This window comes from Danio rerio, chromosome 15, assembly GCF_049306965.1.
Source record: "Danio rerio strain Tuebingen ecotype United States chromosome 15, GRCz12tu, whole genome shotgun sequence".
Taxonomy (NCBI): Eukaryota; Metazoa; Chordata; class Actinopteri; order Cypriniformes; family Danionidae; genus Danio; species Danio rerio.
In genome coordinates this window covers 34110385-34131713 of record NC_133190.1, presented here as the reverse complement: position 1 = coordinate 34131713, position 21329 = coordinate 34110385, and the positions used below count along the sequence as shown (strand labels likewise).

Below are 21329 nucleotides of genomic sequence, written 5' to 3'. Positions count from 1 at the left end.
AAACTCAACACAGAAACGACAACTGGCCCAGCCAGGACTCGAATCAGCAACTTTCTTGCTGTAAGGTGACAGTGCTAACCACTGAGCCACCATGCCACCCTGTTCTGGATTAAACTATGAAAGAGGATGTGGGGGATTCTTCGAGGCGAACATGACTAAGGTAAGGATATCTGGTTATTTATGTGTGTTTGCATTCGTCTAATTGGTAAATCATATGACAGCTAATGCGGGACCATCCTCGGTCAATCATAAGCCCGTGATCTTCTCGAAATTAATTTAGAAATAAACCTCACTTATCAGCAGAATGAACCGCCAACTAATCCAGCATATTTTTTATGCAGTGGATGCACTTCTAGCTGCAACCCAGTACTGGGAAACATCCATACACTCTTGTATTCACACACCACAGAGAATTTTTGCTTACCCAATTCACTGCATGTCTTTGGACTATTAGAGAAACTAGAGAATCCAGAGGAAACAAACATGAACATGGGGAGAACATGCAAACTCCATACAGAAATGCCAACTGGCCCAGCCAGCACTCGAATCAGCGACCATATTACTGTGAGATGACAGTGCTAACCACGGAGCCACCGGGCCACTCATTTCGATCAAATATTGTTCTATCATATCAAACCATTCATCAGATGAAAGCTAATATATTCAACTTTAAGATAAAAACTGTCACTTGTGGTTTGTGTTTACCATGGTTTAACTACAATAGAAATATGTGGTTACCATTAAACCACAATTACCATGTGTTTTTGGTTTTATTCATAATAAAGCCATGGTTCTACTTCAAATGGAGCAAGTCTGAGATTTAAAGGGGAAAGTGAATTATTCATACCCACTCGATTTTGCCATCGCCGGTGTAATCGATCTTCATGAATAGATGCTGAATTTGAGTATCTTTCTGTAAAATTTCAAGATGTGTAAAGTAAGACAGAAAATGTGTTTAATAATAAAAACTTTGGACACTGGACCTTCATTAACTGTATCTGTTTTACAAAATGAATACCTAAACCTCTCAGTAGTTTTACACACAGAATTAAATATTAAAACATCTTCCTTTTTTTTTAGAAGATTGCTCAAAGGCAAGTTCTGAATACTATACTTACAACTGTTTTCAAACTCGGGCAGCTTCTCATAACAGTTTGAAATTCAGCATAATCCAGCATATCAATGCCAGCCTTTGCAAACTCCTGCACAAGGGAAAAGAATTAGGAAAACCTATTTTTGACAAAATAATAAATGAAATGAGATTTACACAAATGTAAATGTTTTGAATACTTACGTCAAAGGCCTGTTTAATGTGTTTTAGGTCATTAATGGACACCATCTGTTCAATCTGTGTTGGACAATAAAATGTAATTTAAGTAAAACCCTTTACATGCAGTATGAGCATGCATTTAATATGCAGTTTCCCTATCTGAAGACTACAGAGGTCTGCAAGAAAGAGGATTAACAAGAATGAACACCACAGCATGAGTGACTGTATGCTGGATGCTAATTTTAACAGTATAATTTGACATGTGCTGTTTGACATTCGTTGGATGATCAAAAGGCACCTTTCCTGCATGCCAGAAAAGAAACAGCTGCTGGTTTTTCGACAGGCTGCTGTCACATGTTCGGCTCCCTTCATTAACAAATTCACTTCCAATTGAAATGGCTTCACTGAAACATGACACCCTTTAATTATGTTGTGAATCAAAAACCAAGTTGCTTCATCAGTCTGCAGAAAAACAAGGAGTTACGTGCATCCCAAATCATCGAATCTCTGTCATCTGTTTAAAATGAATTCAAATTTATGAAACAGACATAAGATGCATAATAAAATAAAATAAAGTGGAAAATCTCAAATAATCTTTGCTTAACTGTTATATATTTAATATTTTTTTTATAGTCAATTTTGATTGGTAACTTTGATCGCTTGCACTTCACTCTTTTTCTTCAAAGGCAAGTTTCTTAGTATTTTTAGACTTTTTTGATCCCTCATAGTTCAGATTGTCAAAAGTTATCTCTTGACCAAATACACTCACTGGCCACTTTATTAGGTACACCTTTCTATTACTAGGTTGGAACTCCTTTTGTCTTCAGAACTGCCTTAATCCTTCATGGCAAAGATTTAACAAGCTCCTGGAAATATTCCTCAGATATTTTGGTCCATATTGACATCATAGCATCACAGTTGCTGCAGATTTGTCAGCTGTGTATCCTCAATGCAAATCTCCAGTTCTACTTCATCCCAAAGTTGCTCTATTGGATTGAGATCTTGAGATCTTGAGGCCATTTGAGTACAGTAAACTGTCATGTTCAAGAAACCAGTCTGAGATGATTCACGCTTTATGAGATGGCGTGTCTTAGAAGAAAAGAAATGGACATGGTCATGAACGTTACTCAGGTAGGCTGTGGCATTGAACCAATGCTCAATTGATATGAACGGGCTCAAATTGTGTCGATAATATATCCCCTACACCATTACACCCCCAGAATCAGCCTGAACCATTGATACAAGGAAGGATGGATCCATGCTTTCATGTTGTTGATGCCGAATTCTGATTCTACCATTGCAGAAATCGAGACTCATCAGACCAGGCAACGTTTTTTTTCAAACTTCTATTGTCCAATTTTGGTGAACCTTTGCAAATTGTAGCCTCAGGTTCCAGTTCTTAACTGACAGAACTGGCACCCAGTGTGGTCTTCTGCTGCTGTTGCTCATCCACCTCAAGGTTCAACTTGTTGTGCGTTCAGAGATACCTCTGCATAACTCAGTTGTAACAAGCTGTTATTTGAGTTCCTGTGGCTTTCTATCAGCTTGAACCAGTCTGGCCATTCTCCTCTGACCTCTGGCATCAACAAGGCATTTGCACTCACAGAATTGCTGCTCACTGGATATTTTCACTTTTTCGGACTATTCTTTGTAAACCCTAGAGATAGTTGTGCGTGCAAATCCCAGTAGATCAGCAGTTTATGAAATACTCAGACTAGCCTGTCTAGCACCAACAACCATGCCACCTTCAAAGTTACTTAAATCACCTTTCTTCCCCATTCTGATTCTCAATTCAAACTGCAGCAGATTGTCTTGATCATGACATGACTAATTGCATTGAGTTACTGCTATATGATTGGCTGATTAGAAATGTGTGCAACTAGCAGTTGGACTGTACCTAATAAAGTGGCCGGTGAGTGTAAATATGTAAGCATTAAAAAAAATTAAACAAATGAATGTGTTACTCGAATAGAAGTTATGATTCTTGAATTAACATTAATTAAGACAAGACTATATTTTGTTATACAGAACAAACACAAACGTTTCTTCAAGCAACCGCAGACATCAATTTATTGTTTGAAAATGGCCTATATAAAAATCTGAAATAAAATGTGTAAATTAGCATTCCCAGCTGGCCAAGGAACTGATAATAAGTATTGCATCTGCCACAAAAGCAATAAGGATTTCCATTAGGCTGATGGCATTAAACAGCAAAGCGAACATATCAGTTTCCTGGAAACAGCTGAGCTATTGTCACAATACTGAAAAATGTAAGCAGTGTCCCGGCTTGTAGTCAGTTGCTCACTTTCACTGATAAATACAGATTATAACTTTCATGCCTCTTTCAGTGTGCAGTCAGATGGCAAATTAGCTCCAGAGCAAACAAATTTGGGCTTGATAAGGAAAAAGTAATTGATTTGCTTACTAAGGGCAAGTTCAGGCACTTTGTTGAAATAAATAATGCATGTCTAACTTGTCATTTGTCCAATCAGTAGTCATGACAGATTACCCTGCAATGGCTCCCCATCCAAAGGTCATCCAGCTAATGAATGAATGGATTCTGTACTTGATTTAAAATGTCATTTTAGGCAATTTAGGGCTGCTGAAAGTTCATGATTTGATTTGGGCATATTTAATGAAGGTTTAGTTAATATGGGAAGAGCAACCCACTACTCTACTGACATCTTGAGGTTAAGAAGTTGATTGGATAAAATGGCAGTTACTTCCATATCAAAAGCCTAGCACCTAAAAACTGCAATTAACTAATCTTGTCTACTAATTTATCATGTTTAGGAGAATATAAAAGATATTAAAAGATAAATTCACACCCTGTAACATACCTAAAGTTGATGTAGTTTTCAATCTGGGGTCTGTTTATGGCTCTGTCAGATCAATGAGTTTAAAAAATGCAAAACAAGAAGATTCCAACTGTGCAAAGGCGGGGTCTAATGAGAGTGGGCGGGGTTACATAATAAGTTAAAGGGATAGTTCACCCAAAAATTTAAGTATTTACTCACCCTTAAGTGGTTGCAAACCATTATGAGTTTCTTTTTTTCTGTTAAACACATCCTGTTCAAAAATGGTAGAAACATGTAACCATTGACTTATACAGGAAAACAAATACTATGGAAGTCAACGGCAAAGATCCTTTAAGTATAAGTGTGTTCTATAGTCTTTGTCAACGGTTAGGCTTCCAACATTTTTCAAAATAACTTTTTTGAGTTTAACGTTAGCAAAAAAAAAATAATAATAAAAAATCTCAAACAGATTCATGACAGCACTGTATAAAAAAAATCCTGATTGTCTTAATTTTTTAAGCTGAATCAGATTAACTTTTTGAGTCCATTGAACTTATGTTAAAGTGACTTGAAACTGCTTGCATAACTTATATAATTAGGTAAGAACATATTAACTTAGTTTAATAAGTTACAATGAACTAAAAACATATGCTCTCATGACTAATTGTTCATATAATTTTTACAGGGAAGTAAAGGGAGAGTAAATGATGACAGAATTTACCATTTTGGATGAACTATTCCTTTAACATTAAATTTTAAAATACTATATGAAAGCATATTAAGACTTTGATTTCATATGCAATATTATGAATTTAGGCAGACCCAGCTGCCCAATCTCCTCTTATCATTAAAACAATTCATTTCCATACCTTGGCCTGTGAAACATAATTCTAGGGCAAACTGCCATTCAATCTAGGTGGAATATAATTGTTGGCAAATTCAGCCAAGTAGCAGATGCTTCATAAGCTTGACCCTTTGACTTTTACCTGGAGCTCATAGAGGGAGCCAGCAGGATCCACTCTGTAAAACTGTCGCATGTTGAGTTTAGCATCATCTCCCAGGGCATAAGAGTGTCGTCTGGGCTCTTCCCTCAAAAGCTCTCTCTCAAGCCAATCCGGAAGTTGCTGGCTCCTCTCTGCAGCATCTAAATAGCTGAATATGGATCCATTATAAGAAAACACCCTGTTAGTCTGATGTTTGTACTCTGCACCCCAATTCTGATTCAGGCAAGCAGCTCCATGCACTTGTCCAAACTCTGTTGAGATACTGAATAAAAGCATAAGCGTGGTGCACTGAATATTTTATTTAGTGTGTTTACTGGTTTTGGTGGATTACAAGGACTGTTTTTTGTATAATGACATGAGTATGAAATAGTTATTTTGGTTTACAAAAACACACCTGATGTCCTTGTAATTCAAAATGCTTCAAAATCATATTTAACGGTCTTTTGACAATAAAATTTTGGCGGGTTTCTTGTGAGAGTTGGGTTTAGGGTCTGGGGTGGGATAAGGCCATATAAAAAGTGTTTTAATAAATAAAATACAGGGTGATTCAAAAGGAATACCACAACTTTGAAAATTTCTTTTTAATCAAAGAAACATAATGGAACCATGACTAATTAATCAATGTGAAGAGTACTTAAAGTTTTCAAAACTTCAGAGCTTCCATAAATCGACAACAGAAAGAACTTCTTTGCAGAGTTCTCGATTTTCAAAGTTGTGGTATTCTTTTTGAAACACCCTGTACATTTACATAGAGTCCCTGTAAACCACGGATACCAACATGTGTGTGTGCACTTTGTATTCCTTACAACTAAAAAAGTAAAGCAATACTAGTACAGTTTGAACTAGAATTTCACGTTTTGGTCCCAATAAGGAAAATGGCTCATGATCACATAGACTGGAGTATTTAGAAAATGTAAGAATGCAGATTGCTTCCTTCAAGGGTTGGGGTTATGGGTAGGGGGATTCAGTTTGAACAATACGCTAATCATTAGATCTATGGGAAGTCCCCATAAAGATAGCTGTACACTAGAGAACACATCTCAAAAAGAGTGAAATAATTTTATTATATTATATATATTATATTTTATATATATATATATATATATATATATATATATATATATATATATATATATATATATATACTTATATTTGTTGCAATTTTTAGTTGTATTTGTTTATATTTCACAATGAAAGTTTAACTATACAATTTATTTAATGTCTAAAAATTAAAAATTGTAAAACAAAAATTGTATTCATAGTTGTAAATAAATTTACAATTTTGAAGTAACCAATTTTTAATAAAAAGAAGAATAATTGAAAAATGTTCTTGTGAACTGGGAAGATTATCTTAATAAATGAAACAACTGAAAATAAACAATTCAAAAGCAGTTTGTTAGTGTAAAATCATTTAAAGATATTTTGTGCAATGGAAAGTTTTTATGCTTGCTAAAGTTTTTGAATCATTAAATCAATGAACAATCAACATCAAAAGAGAACCATTATTTCTAAGAGCAAATACAGTTCCACCATAAAGCATCAGTTCTGTTATAAAAAAAAAAAAAATATATATATATATATATATATATATATATATATATATATATATATATATATATATATATATGTGTGTGTGTGTGTGTGTGTGTGTGTGTGTGTGTGTGTGTGTGTGTGTGTGTGTGTGGTGTTGTATGCCATGCTAATCTGAATAAACAAAGGCAAGCATATCTCACTTCACTCTAATAAGAGAAAACTTAGCGCTTCCTAAATTTCATTTTGCAAAGCTAAAGCCAAGGGTGGGTTAAGCCAAATCAAATTGGAGCCAAGAAACATCTCCATATTTGTCTGTCAAAACATAAATGAATTAATCCTCAAGGACACAAACTGATTGATACAATGTTCCAGCAAGGCACCGACATCAACCATCTTCCTTACTCCCTGGCAACAGTAAACATTATGAACAACAGGAGGAGTGTATCTCAAGGTCAGGTGCTGCAAAATGACTGAATATCAATGTGGTGCGAAACCCAGACCTCATACCGAGATGAAAGCCGTGAAGCAGAACAAATGAGTCTCTGCATCAGAAGCTGCGTCAAAGTGGTGCTGAGCAAATTAAATGTTTAAACGAGGGAACAGGACGCTTTGTTCAGATATAGATCAATAAAAAGCAGAATAAAGCAGAATACCTGGGCTTGTTATGGGTCTCAAGTTGGGCTCCAGCAGATGAGGCCCGAATTTTCCTGCCTAGTGGCATATCGGGAGAGATCTGAGAGAGACTCTTGTCTTCTCAGTGTGACTTTCGTTCTCCTTAGAGGCTGCTTGCTTGTTTTGCTGCACGATCTATGGCTTAGAGAGCTTAGAGACAGAGCACACCTGAGTCTCAGGTTACCTGATATACAAAACACAGCGGGGTGTCTGCGCATGCAGTGTAACAAGAGCCTCATTCAATCCAATGCAGAAATGTCTGTTTGCCATAACATGACGCTCTTAATTTTTCACTTTTCTGAAAAGTATTTCAGTAAGATATCTGTGGTTTTTAAATAGTGTTTCTTTTTCACACCTTGTTGTGCACATCCGACTACTGCAAAATGACTAGCATTGAAATGGTTACCAGACATTACACAGTATGTATCCAATGCCTTTATTGTGCCAAGATCCTTAAAAATATATTGCATGCCTTATTATATAGTATAGATTTTTCAAGAGATTCATTATTCTCCATAAACAAATACTTAACATTATTTTTGAAATCTATTTTGTAATAGAGAATCTATTGCTAAAAAAAGAAGTTATTACCACTGTGTAGAGGGTTATGTCTATTAAACATTTTTCAGTGTATTATTAAACACATCATTTGAATATGTACAATAAAGAGACTGAGTGTTTTCACAGTTCACGATGGCATGTTCATAAAGGTCCTGGCCAGGCTGACATCCTCTCCAGTTTGCATCCATAAGCAGAGGGATTGGTTATGTGTAGTGACTTCACTTCCTTCTTTTCTGGGAAAAAATAAATAAAAATACTTAGCACATACATATATTTTACAATACTGTGAGAATTATGCTTAAGTCATGATGGTATACTGTTTCTGGGTCAAAGCTGTATGATTACTGTATTATTAGTAATGTTTGTTGAGTTTCCCTGTACAGTTTGATAGAGAGCTTGGACATGGAAGATGTTTTGAGTGATGTCAGACTTAAAAAGCGGATAGTATGCTATCCGAAAGAAGAGGTTGAGACCAGATCTTTGAACAAACTGAGGAAAAAATAGCGATAATGCAATTTTATAATGAGAATATTCAGGGGATTTATGACCTTTGATGGATGCATATCTATTGTAAGAGACCTCCGAAACTAATTAGGAACTTTTGAAACAGCATAACACATACAGTTGAAGTCAGAATTATTAGCCCCCCCTAAATTATTCGCCCCCGTTTAATCTTTTTCCCAATTTCTGTTTAACAGAGATTTCTTTAACACATTTCTAAACACAATAGTTTTAATAACTCATCTCTAATAACTTGATTAATTTAATAAATCTAATAACTTGATTAATTTTATCTTTGCCATGATGACAGTAAATAATATTTGACTAGATATTCTTTAAGACACTTCTATACAGTTTTAAATGGCATTTAAAGGCTTAACTAGGTTAATTAGGTTAACTAGGCAGGTTAGGGTAGTTAGGCAGGTTATTGTATAACGATGGTTTGTTCTGTAGACTATCATGAAAAATAGCTTACAGTTGCTAATATTTTTGTCCCTAATATAGTTTTTAAAAATTTAAAAAACTGCTTTTATTCTAGCCGAAATAAAACAAATAAGACTTTCTCCAGAAGAAAAAATATTATAAGACAAACTGTGAAAATTTCATTGCTCTGTTAAACATCATTTAGGAAATATTTAAAAAAAAAAAATCAAAGGGGGGCTAATAATTCTGACTTAAACTAGACTTTAATGCATTCAATTGTAATGTTTCAGTAAGAATGCACAGTATCAAACTATCTTACCTTTATTGGATAGTGTCTTACAAAACTGCAGAACAGTCTCAGGTGAGACTGACTTGAGCCCTGAGGAGACATCTGTATATTTTCTTGCAAAATGTTTATTGTATGTGCTCTGTAGTTTGCTGCGCTCCTGTTTATCGATGTGACTGTGATCAACTGTAGGAACTCAAATAAAAAATGTTATTCCTCTTTAACCTGTGTGACACACTGGTATAGTGGTGTTTTGATAACAGTATTTGAATAGTGTACCTCTTAAATTGAAACTAACCGAACAAACAAGTATTAATAGTCCACAGATACAGAAATGTTGTAAATTAGCAGAAGCTTACCAATTCCCCTTGCCGCTACACCATGCAGTTTATTGCATCCATAGCGAGTGGTGTTCCCCAACAGCTCAGGTTTAATAATGGGTGAGCAATAGTTGTGTCTCATTTCAGTTTGGGTGAAGTAATGGACAGCTTGATTGTGTTTAAAAGGCACAATAAAGGCATTTTTCTTCATGATCACTGTGATTTTGACAGAATACAATAAAAAAACACTGAGATGCTTGAGTAATAGTAACATCTACATCAGTCTTTAAATCTTATGTTGTGTTATGTTAATATTAAATAACACTTTCAATGCATAAAAACTGAATTAGTCTCTGTACAATAACTCCAAAACCTTACCTTGAGGTAATCCAAGAAAGTCAGATTTGTATGTCGACATGCACTGATCACTTAAAGCCTTTTGAATTTCCTTCTCAGTTAAATTGATTTGCAGAGGGGAACTGCCATCAAACTGTTTCATATGATCTGCAGAATGCCCCCATATCATGAACGCCTGTGTTGATACAGCACATTTTGATTTTGATTTTCAAATCTGTATGGCTTGTTTCTTTCGCAGAATACAAATATATAGTTGTTTTGATGTGCTCACATTTACATGAGACACTTTCAAATTATGATCAATGGCCACTTTATTTGGTACACCTTGATGGTACTGGGTTGGACATTTTTTTTTTGTCCTAAAAAACGTTTTAATTCTTCATTGCATAGATTCATCAATGTTTTAGAATCATTTCTCATATAATTTAGTCCATACTAAAATAATAGCATTACTCAGTTGCAACAGAATCGCCAGCTGCACATATGTGACGCGAACTCTGCTCATGCCTGCCTGATTTGCTGGAATGTTCCATAATCTAAAATAATTTATGGCATTTATTCTGTTCATCTGCTCTGACACAATCTACATTGAAAAAAGTCCAAGAGAAATAATGATGACTTGAATTGAGTCTTGAGTCTGCTTTATTGGATTGAGATCTTGTTATAGCAAGATGGGCACACTGTGGTCATAGGATTTAGATGGTCAGCAACAGTACTCAGGTAGGATGTGGTGTTTAAGAATTGCTCTGTTGGCACTAAATAGCCCAAAGTCTGCCAAAAAACATCCCCCACACAATACATCACCAGCAAAATTAATACAAGGCAGAACGGATCCATTCTTTTGAGAGGTATATGCACAATTCTGATCCTATTTTTTGAACGATGCAGCAAAAATTGAGACTCATCATGCCAGGCAACACTTTTTCAATTTTTCTGCTGTCCAAATGTTGTGACCCTCGTAAACTTTGGAGATGATTGTGTGTGAAAGTCTCAGTTGATCAGCAGTTTCTTAAACATTCAAACCAGCTTGTCTGGCACCACTTCTAAAATCTCTTAAAACTTGGTTTAAGATTTAGCAGATTGACTTGACCAACATGCCAAAATTCACTTTTTACAAATTCACAAATTCAGTTGCAGCCATGTGATGGACTGATTAGAGATTGCATTAATAAGCAGTTGAACAGATGAACCTGATAAAGTGGCTGTTAATGGGGTATATACACACAGACTTTTAATTTCAGCCAGGCAGCCTCAACGCTTTGGGTGAACTGTTTTTCCATTATAAAATGTCATGTTTAAGGTCTGAATTCTTTAAAAATATGAGATCTTTACTGTCTGTTAGATATGCAATATAAAGTGGGTCTCAGACCAGACAGGAAGCACTGCATTAAACTCTATTTCAACCCCACTATGTCTTAATAATAAAATATATTTTCAATGGAGTTTCTGTGCTCGCCTGCTGATCCTGATGGCACTAGTGGTTACACGGTCTTTCATCTTGTGCTATGCTTGAACAACTAAATGAATGCTTAAGTCTCTTTAACTAAATGTACTGTAATTACATTACAACATTGATGCTGTAAAAGAAACCTAATGAAACTGAATATAGTCACATTAAGCTTTCACTGAACGTTTATCATTGGTTAAAAAACACTAGCTGAGCATATACCCCATTAAATACATTTGCACTATCAAAACAGAATAAATGACAAAATCTGCCAATTGACCTTGCTTGGGTGCGGGTTATTTCTTCTGTTTCCTGATGCTGTTGCAGATCTTATGCAAGCCGTCTTTGGCACAGGCCTCGAGCAGAAGTCTTCACTGTATACAGTTGCACCCACTGGATTGTCCAGTATGTATGAATTTCTAATGACCCTGACAGATGTTTTTGGCCTAGTATTTGAATTAAAATAAAATTATTTGTTAAATGTCCTGACAAGTGCATTTCTTCTGTTAACAGGCACTCACCTTATTGATAGAGGTAAGATGGGTCTATGAATAAAATCTCTTTCATGAGAGGTCTCAAATGCTTCCCATTTTTTGTTGACATCTAGATTGAAACAAGGTGAAAGAAACAATTGATTATTAATTCATTCATTTTCTTTCCGGCTTAGTCCTTTATTAATCCGGGGTTGCCACAGCGGAATGAACCGTCAACTTATCCAGCATATGTTTTACACAGTGGATGCCTTTCCAGCTGCAAACCCAGCAATGGGAAACGCCCATACACTCTCATTTACACACACATATACCTACTACGGACAATTTAGTGTAATCAGTTCACCTATTGCACATGTTTTTGGACAGAGGGGGAAACCGGAGCACCCGGAGGAAACCCACGCAAACACAGGGAGAACATGCAAACTCCACACAGAAATGCCAGCTGACCCAGCTGAGGCTCGAACCAGCGACCTTCTTGCTGTTGGGCGACAGTGCTACCCACTAAGTCAGCATATCGCCCAAACAATTTATTAATCTTTCTAAAATAAAAGAAATTTTATTTATTTATTTGCAATAAACATGTCTTACATTTTGCCATGGTTGTCTTTAACTCTTGTACAGTGAATCGTCCAGAATCTGCTTGGTCCACAACTCGTCGTTTTGCTTGTCACATCGCTTCAGGAATCGAACTATTTATAATCCTGCTTGGACGTTTTCTTTTGACAACTTGAAATACTTAAAAAAAACTTGTAAAAGTTTTCAGCTGGTCTGAACGGCCAATGAGTAATGACAGGTTTTATGAGCTGGTGTTGTTATAGGAGACGCACAACAGGTTCGCGATGGCAATCTGACGCTCTCCGGTGGTATTTTTTACAGAGGATGAGGGATGCACGTAAACCCCAAAACCCGCTGAAAATGTGTTAAAAGAACAGCACAATAAGGTTATGGTTTAAGGTCAGCTAAATAATACATTTTCCATGTAAAAAAAAAAAACATGCAATAATTACACGAGAGCTGCATTTATTGTCACATATATTTCTCACTCAAAGCAAATAAAACAACTCTTTAACTTTGAAGAAACAAATCCGGTCAAATATACAGATTTTCATTTCCGACCACACAGGAGATATTTATATTTCATTAGGGCGTAGCGCCGCTCAGTGGAAAACTTCATATGTTGCATTTTCAATCCCTCTATTTCTAAGACAACAATGAAAAATCCACACTTCATGAATAAGGATACAATTATTTAGTACATATCATCAAGAATGGAAAAACACTATATTGAAAAACAATTAACTATAACAACGATAATAGCTAATAAAATAAAACATTTTGTCCCTATAAAATTTATTGCATCCATTAGCTACCAAAATTATTTTAAAATTTGATTATAAACAAATGTACTCATTTATTTCACGTTAAATTAACGAATGCAATCGATGATGTCATTAATTTTATAGGCATAAAAATGATTGTTGATTATAAAAATTATTATAGGCATTATTATAGATAAGGTGATTCCTCTTAGATCTCATGTTTGTTAAATCTGTTTATAACAGCTTTGTAAAATAAAAAAAAATAACGATAACAAATAATTATAATTAATTTATTAATCAATGTTAAATTTGACAGTAGTTAATGAAATGTTACTTAAGAGAGAATGTCTGCAATGCTTCTGAATTAGCTAATATGCAGATTTAAATTTGTTTAATTCTTAAAACAGATTGTTTTACAACACTATGGATGTTTAAAGAGCCAGACCCCTCCACGTCTCCATCATTTTCACCCTGATGGTATCTTTTTTTCTTACGACAGTTACTGATGCGTAGTTTTGCTGTAAAATACTTTAAATACAATGGACTTATTGCAAATGTCCATTATATACTTTAAAACCTTTCCTTTAACGTTAACGGTGTATGTACATGTACTACAGTAAGTCTATAGCAGTACAAATGGTGTCTCATACCATTACACTTGCTCCAATGGATGGTTTTTCATATTCACGCGCCGTTGAAAATAAATGACGTTGAGCCAACGAACAGCCAACCACAGCTCAGCTATCGTAGGGACTATAGTGCGCCGGCAGCCAATCACAGGCGTTCAAGACTTGGCGGTAGCCAATAGGATTCGTGACTGTAGACTGTGTCTCTCGTGAACGGGGAGCTCAACACGCACTTGGAAGAGCGCGCATCGGTGTTATTGTACTTCAAAGCCCCATTATCTAGGCATCCACAGAAGCTGCAGATAGAGAAGGTTGGTGAATTTTGTCAAAATATGCTTGTCAAGTCCTTAATGAATAATTTTTTCAAAAAACGTCGTAATTTCCCTTGGTAGTTGCGTATTTGGTGAACGCAGTGACCAATCTTTGTCAGATCTATTCGCCCGTCATTCAGTCAGTGCTTAGTAGTGAAATGTCCTGACTGGAAAAAATCTTCTGAGAAAAATACATTGCTGCTATTTTTCTTTAGAAATGACAGTATTCTAGCTCTCTTTAATAGGATGGGTTGTAATATTTGTCAGGTAGCCATCCCAGCTAAAGCAGTTAGCTTTTTGAGGTCTCAGTTAAAGCTGTTATTGTGTGAGGCAGTGACGTGCGAGGCGTTCTCACGTACAGACTAAAATAACACCGCGGGCAGATTCATCGGTCCTCAGGGAGTGTGCTCGTCGTTTTATGCGTTTTCTCTTTGGTCATTCACAACGGGACGTGTGCGGCCGTGTCCTGTAATATAATATGGCTGGCTTGCGGAGGATAGTCTGTGCGTTTTGCTTGTGAGTGGCGGGGGATGGAGACTGACGGGGTGTAAGCGGCGTTCAACTTAACTAAAGAAAGAAAATTAAACCAAGCTCATTTGCGGTGCTTTTTTCAGCTCGTTAGAAAGCCCGAACGTATGTTTTAGTGAATGCTAGTGTTTTTCGACCTTGAAAGAGGTAGTAAAATAGTATTTTTACTGTTTTCCACCGCCGGTGTTTTGTGTATTGAGCTCTGCCTAGCAGACATAAAGGGAGAGAGAGAGAGCGCGAGAGAGAGAGAGAGCCATGTTGGCTCTGCTAACTGTGCTCATGTGGCTCCAGTTGAACGGCGGCCTTACGGGAGCGAAACTCCCATTGCAAAGCGCTTATAGTTACAGACACTGTGTCCATAGACCGACTTCTTCCATAGGAGAGGCGATAATATCGCAAAGCGGCGGGCCAGAGGCGAAAAACGGACCAAGTGCGGTGATTTTGGGTCCTCGAAATTACCCAGGAATGTGGGAGGAGACAATTGAGGGGGACTTTCTCTCATGAAGACGGCTTTTTCAAAATGGAAGAAGAAATATTATTGTTGCACCGATTAGGCATTTTAAGGCGGGCCCTATATGATGTATCTGCCCGCTTTTAGTAGAAAACTATGCAAATGTTGCATTAATGCATGATATACATAAAGTAAAATAAAAGAGTGTGAATTAATATGAAACCATCAAATATGGCATTTTTTATTCGTCTAATGGAGGATGTCCTTGTCTTTCACCGTGAACCTGAGGCGGTCTTTGTGCATCTCAGCGTCCATCTTCGTAATGCGATTTCAATGTACATCTCATCATGCAGATATCAATATACACAACTGGATTATTTATAAGCATCAAACAATAAAATTTTTATAAAGGTTTAATTTATTACATATATTAGATTGTGTCATCATGACTAAAAAGTAGTTTATATAGCATATTTTTCTTGTATATTTACAGAAATAACGTTATTTGAAAACACAACAATGTACTCCTTCACCCATTTTGTTTTTATCTTTTAAAATATAATAACATTTAACCTAGTATTATTGCACACACACACATATATATACACGTGCATATATATGTGTATATATATATGTACATGACAGTCATTTTTTTTGTACATTGTTTCTATATTACATAAATGTGTCTGCTACACTGGATGATGAAAAAACTGAGTTTCACCCATGTTTCTATTATGTTCACAAAAAATACTTAAATCATTAAAGTAGACACTTTGCTCACTATGTATATTATATATTTTTGTATATGTCACTGTTTTGAAAACTACATACACTACATAGCATTTTATAGAGCTAAAGAACCTAAAATATTAAATTAAATTTATTAAATTACTCGAAATATTAACTAAGACACTTTACTTGCACATGACATGATGCTCATTTATCATATGTTAATATACCAATTAATTAAATAAGAAACCGTATTATAAGTCATTATAGCATGTCACTTTCACTTATTTTAGAATATTTTGTTTTCCAGAGGATAAAGATGGGTAAAGATCCAAGGAAGCCCAGAGGAAAGATGTCCTCTTATGCCTACTTTGTGCAAACCTGTCGTGAGGAGCACAAAAAGAAGCACCCTGAAGCCAGTGTGAACTTCTCTGAATTCTCCAAGAAGTGTTCAGAGCGATGGAAGGTACTGGATGAATATTATGCTGTTATAAAAATAGTACATTTGTTGATTTTTCTAAGGAATATTTGGGGGGAAAAAAGGTGACATTTAGAAATAAGTAACGAACAAGACACACACCTTACACTTTTGTTAAAGCCTTTTCTCATTCTGAACAGACAATGTCTGCCAAAGAGAAGGGCAAGTTTGAGGATATGGCCAAGCAAGATAAGGTTCGCTATGAGAGGGAAATGAAGAACTACATCCCACCAAAGGGTGAGAAGAAGAAGAGGTTTAAGGATCCCAACGCACCCAAGAGACCACCGTACGTTCACTCTTTGCACTTCCATTGAAAGCATGAAGGGAACAAATAGGTTGATTTGAATGCATGTTTTTTTCCCCCAAAGGTCAGCGTTCTTCATTTTCTGTGGTGATTACCGCCCTAAGATAAAGGGTGAAAACCCTGGTCTGTCCATCGGCGACATTGCCAAAAAGCTTGGAGAAATGTGGAACAGCTCATCAGCTGAAGTGAAGCAGCCCTATGAAAAGAAAGCCGCAAAGCTCAAGGAGAAGTACGACAAGGTAAAGCAGCCTTTTCCTACATTTACTTGCTAGCTTGTAGATGCACTTGCCTCATTTGTTAATGCTTTTATCTTCTGTAGGATATTGCCCTGTACCGCACAAAGGGAATTGCAGGCTTTTCAAAGAAAGAAGGTGGGGAGGATGATGAGGAGGATGAAGACGACGATGAGGAGGAGGACGACGAAGAGGAGGAGGATGATGAGTAGATTAGCTACTGATGTGGCCTAGGTTCTTGTTCATGCCATAACCCCAATTGTACATGATTCACATCTTCAAACGTAATACAGCAGATACAAGAATGGTTAGGCTGTGTATATGCGACGTTTTTAAGATGTACAGTGTTATTCTCCTTTTGTAAAGTTAACACTATGTGTCTCGAGTCTTATTATTTTTTTATCTTTGTTTTTGTTAGTGGTAGTTCTTGCCAGGAACAGTTTAAGGTTGAATAATATAAACTGTACTGTTTCTCTGAAGGTGCACAGCACAATTATCTGGTTTATGTAGATCTGTAGTGCACTATCATATTAGTTTTTACAAATATTTTTCGTATTTGCAGTCATAAGGTCCTTTAACTGTACTTTGAATACCACTCTAATTACAAGAATGCAGTTTTGTTTGACATTTAAGAATGTGTCTGAATTAAACATTTCTTTTTTTAAGAAAACTGTCCTGTTTTTTTCTTCCATGGCTATTTTAGTAAAATCAATAAACTATTATATATTTACTATTATTATAATAGAGGGTGACACGGGGGCTCAGTGGTTTGCACTATCGTCTCACAGCAAGAAGGTTGCTGGTTTAAGTCCTGCCTGGGTCAGTTGGCATTTCTGATTGCATGTTCTCCCCATGTTGGTGTGGGGTTCCTCCGGGTGCTCTGGTTACTCACAGTCCAAAGACATGGGGTATAGGTGAATTTAATAAACTAAATTGGTCGCAGTGAATGAGTGTTTGGATGCTTCCCAGTACTGGGTTGCAGCTGGAAAGGCATCCGCTGCGTAAAAGATATGCTGGATAAGTTGGTGGTTCATTCCGCTGTGGCGACCCTGATGAATAAAAGGACTAAGTCGAAGGAAAATGAATTATAATGATAATATATAAATAATAAATAAATATATCAAAATATACTACACTATTATGTATAAATTATTCTAATAAACTATTATACTTATATTTGAAGTAATTGTACCAAATATGAGATATTCTGACTCATCTAAGTCTGATTGGTCTGTGTTTGCATTGTTCTATGAACTGGTTAATTAATATTTTAAAGTTGACAAAGAACTGATATGCATTAGTCATTTAAAAAAAATTTTTCAATTTTTAAAAACTTTTTTTGCAATTTTGATGTATAATATAGACCTTCATTAGTTATGCAATTGTGTAATATTCACCTTCATTCGTTGTGCTTGCTTTGGCATAAATTCTTCATGGTGTATACAATCAGAAAACAAGAAAAGTCTGTATTCGGAAATGAAATTATACATATTCTCACTCTTATGATATATCATAAAGATAACCTAATTTTTTTTCTTCAATATGTGAATGAACAAGAAAAATAATTGTGTTCGAAATACAAGAATACAACGACGCCCTGTGGCCGTGATGTGTAAATGCTTTGTTTACTATTTCACATGCATCGATGATGTCATCTTATTCAGGTTTCACCTTGGCGTCATCCACAAGGACTAATGCTGCAGTGAAGGACAGAATCAATACAGCAGTATATTCTAAAGCAGGCATTCAGTGCATTGTAAGTGCACCTGCATTGTTGCTAAATAGTGACAAATATTTATGCTTATAAGTTATAACCACATTTATTGGTTGCTATAATTATTATGCATCTATTGATATAATGCATAGACAATGGGATAATACCAGGCCTAGCAGAGAAATGCATTTCATATTGGAATGTATTAATCGTGCTGCATATGTTAGAACTCAATTCAAAAACATACGTCACTTGCGGACAGACTTGCCTATTAATTTCTTGGCCTACAGGCAATTATCTGGAGGAGAAAGATGGCAACACATATTTTATCTCAAAGCTGGAATAATTATGCAGACCGCCAGAGGGCGCTTCGGTAGTGCAGTTGATGGTTAATTAAAACCCTAATCACTTAAATAATGTGGTTAATGGAGCATTTTGATTGCTATTGACAAAGCACTGATGCAAAAAAACAGCGTCTGGATTTTAAATTAGATTTGGAAGCACTTTAAACAAAACAGCTTGGGCTAAAAGTAAACCAAAATGTCACAAAAACAGATGTATGATTGAGAATTTCACTTAATGTGCTTATTTGCTTATTCTAATGCTTAGTTCAGCTTTAAATATGTTTAAAAACTGGTTAGTGGATCACTAGCAATAGGCCTGTATGAAATGAACACACTTGTGTACATTTGACTATTTTCTAAGACATTGATTTATTCTACAAATACTTTCACCAAATGTAGACTCACTTTGTGGATTTAAAGTGCCATATTTGAAAAAATATATATTTATGTACACTTATGTCATATGACTTTAATACCCATGGGGTCATCAGTCCCAAGGCTAATAGGGTTCATTCAAAAACACATACTCCCTTACTCATTAAGTAAAATTCTGTATTCGACAAGAGTAGTATGCCTGATTCACAGATTTAGGAAATGTGCAGAATGTACAAGGATAACTTACTGCTTTTGACAAGATACTGAAGTGTATACAATGACTACTACTATCCCATTAGGCCACAGGAGAGGATTGACCGCATGGCCGAGTTTGTAGACATGTTACATCTAACTCACAATTTCTGGCTTGGAGATTGTTTGGGATTCACAGAATCACAGAATCAGATTCTGATTCACAGAAAATTCTCTGTTGATTTGACAGAAAAGGTTTATGTTCCCAAAATGTTCTCTTTAAGATATTACAAAAACCCTCCCTTGAACATTTAAGAGAGAGAGAGACAAACCCTTTAGATAACATACCCAGAATGAACTTTTTTGGTTCCCCAAATGACCTACACTGAAACTACACTGAAAAAATGGTTCATTGCAGATTGTTGCAAACAATTCTTTATAAGCTGAATTTAAACAAACAAATCAAGTTGAACATTGCTAAATTTAATTTGGTGCTGCTGATAAAAATTTTAAGAGTGCAACACACAGGAAGTTGTTTAACTATTTATGCTTAGAGCATATTTCTTAAATGGATATCTGATAAACCACTGACAGTATCAGAATGGCATAAAGTAATATCTGATCTTATGTCATTGGAATATATTACCCACTGATTAAGGTGAAAAATTGATACTTTTTATCAGATCTTTTCCTTGAGTATGTAGCTCCCAGGATTTTGCAAAACTTTAGATCCGCATACACATTGGTTAACTTGTGTATTCTATTATTATTATTATTATTATTATTATTATTATCATTATTATTAATGCGGTATGTATTTTTATTTGTCTTTTTTGTCTTCATTATGTGCTGTGATGTTGAAACATTTTTTTGGTTGTAATCTGTGGTTATTGTTCTGTTGTTGTTGTTTTTTTTTTTTAAATAAAGGCAAAAAATTCTAAATAAATAAATTCAGTTCATACAGTTGAAGTCAATTATTACCCCCCCCCACCCCCCCGTGTATCTTTTCCCCAATTTCTGTTTAATGAAGAGAACATTTTTTCAACACATTTCGAAAAATATAGTTTTATTAACTCATTTCTAATAGCTGATTTATTTAATCTTTGCCATGACAGAAAATAAATGATATTTGACTAGATATTTTTCAAGACACTTTTATGCAGCTTAAAGTGACATTTAAAGGCTTAACGAGGTTAATTAGGTTAACTAGGCAGGTTAGGGTAATTAGGCAAGTCGATGTATATTGATGGTGTGCTCTATAGACTATCGAACAAAATATATAAAGGGGTTAATAATTTTGACCTTAAGATGGCTTTTAAAACATTAAAAACTGCCTTTTTCTAGCCGAAATGAAACCACAATACTTTCTTCAGAAAAAAAATATTATCAGACATACTGTGAAAATTCCCTTGCTCTGTTAAACATAATTTGGGAAATGTTTAAACAAGAAAAAATTCAAACGGGGGCTAATAATTCTGACTTCAACTGTATAAATGTGTATGTTTACAACCACTTACCTTAAAGAAATTTAGTAAATGCAATGAAAACTGGGACATTAAGGGAATGTTTTGTGTTTGATAGAATGGAATCCACCATGTTAACATCACATGACCAGCTAAGCTGTGAAAACCAATACATATTTTTTGTATTATACTTTATATAGCCTATAAGTAGCCTACCTTTTGAATTAGCAATCCATGCACAAAGAAACACTCAAAATAGTATTTTTTTTATTTGTTCAAACTACTTAATTAAAATGACCTAAAACAACACAATTCTTGATATTTCATTGTGATTTAATTTATATATTCAATCCACATGAATTTGTTAAAAGTGTTAAGTTAACTTAATCGATTTGTGTTGGGACAACATGAATGAATAATGTGGAACCCTGCAACCCTTTTTACAGTGTAGGCCTATAGGAGTCGATAAACTAAGTCCAAAAACACCGGTACTAATGGAAGCACTATTCATTTTGTGGATTCAAAATGCCATCTTTAAATAAATATAATTATGTACACTTATGTAATATGATTTTAATACCCACGGGGTCATAAAG

The 21329-nt window shown here is 35.3% G+C and overlaps 3 protein-coding genes across 17 annotated transcripts in view; 1 reads left to right on the top strand and 2 right to left on the bottom strand.

Annotated features, from left to right (window-relative positions):
- wdr95 (WD40 repeat domain 95) overlaps positions 1-7803 on the bottom strand; it is a 40227-nt gene extending 32424 nt beyond the window's left edge. For 6 of the 13 annotated variants that reach the window (XR_012390934.1, XR_011006488.2, XM_073923838.1 and 3 more), the window contains exons 1-5: positions 7259-7803; positions 5055-5220; positions 1295-1348; positions 1119-1202; positions 848-913 (exon numbers count right to left, since the gene is read on the bottom strand). Coding sequence is in view for 9 of the 13 variants with exons in the window: in XM_073923838.1 (XP_073779939.1) it covers positions 848-913; positions 1119-1202; positions 1295-1348; positions 5055-5220; positions 7259-7326 (438 nt within the window). In the remaining 4 variants the exon portion in view is untranslated. Of the gene's footprint in view, positions 1-847; positions 914-1118; positions 1203-1294; positions 1447-1568; positions 1733-4110; positions 4230-5054; positions 5221-7258 lie in introns of those variants that run through there. The other 7 variants (XR_012390936.1, XM_073923845.1, XR_012390935.1 and 4 more) reach the window with 5 other exon arrangements.
- On the bottom strand, positions 7259-14882 carry tex26 (testis expressed 26). Of its 3 annotated transcripts, XM_073922668.1 has the most exons (9): positions 13636-14882; positions 12255-12575; positions 11694-11775; positions 11453-11618; positions 9747-9900; positions 9408-9584; positions 9082-9243; positions 7963-8071; positions 7259-7427 (listed from the first exon to the last, which is right to left on the bottom strand). In XM_073922668.1, the coding sequence occupies exons 2-8, from the start codon at positions 12262-12264 to the stop codon at positions 7980-7982; spliced, it is 843 nt and encodes a 280-aa protein (XP_073778769.1). In that variant the 5' UTR covers positions 12265-12575; positions 13636-14882; the 3' UTR covers positions 7259-7427; positions 7963-7979. The 3 variants fall into 3 exon arrangements, with proteins under 3 accessions (XP_073778769.1, NP_001410475.1, XP_073778768.1); XM_073922667.1 differs by lacking the exon at positions 7259-7427 and having other exon boundaries at positions 7884-8071; NM_001423546.1 differs by lacking the exons at positions 7259-7427; positions 13636-14882 and having other exon boundaries at positions 7710-8071; positions 12255-12470.
- Positions 13808-17311, top strand: hmgb1b (high mobility group box 1b). Its single transcript, NM_001099251.2, has 5 exons — positions 13808-13922; positions 15941-16096; positions 16249-16394; positions 16477-16651; positions 16732-17311. The coding sequence occupies exons 2-5, from the start codon at positions 15950-15952 to the stop codon at positions 16855-16857; spliced, it is 594 nt and encodes a 197-aa protein (NP_001092721.2). The 5' UTR covers positions 13808-13922; positions 15941-15949; the 3' UTR covers positions 16858-17311.
- The last annotated feature ends 4018 nt before the right edge of the window (positions 17312-21329 follow it).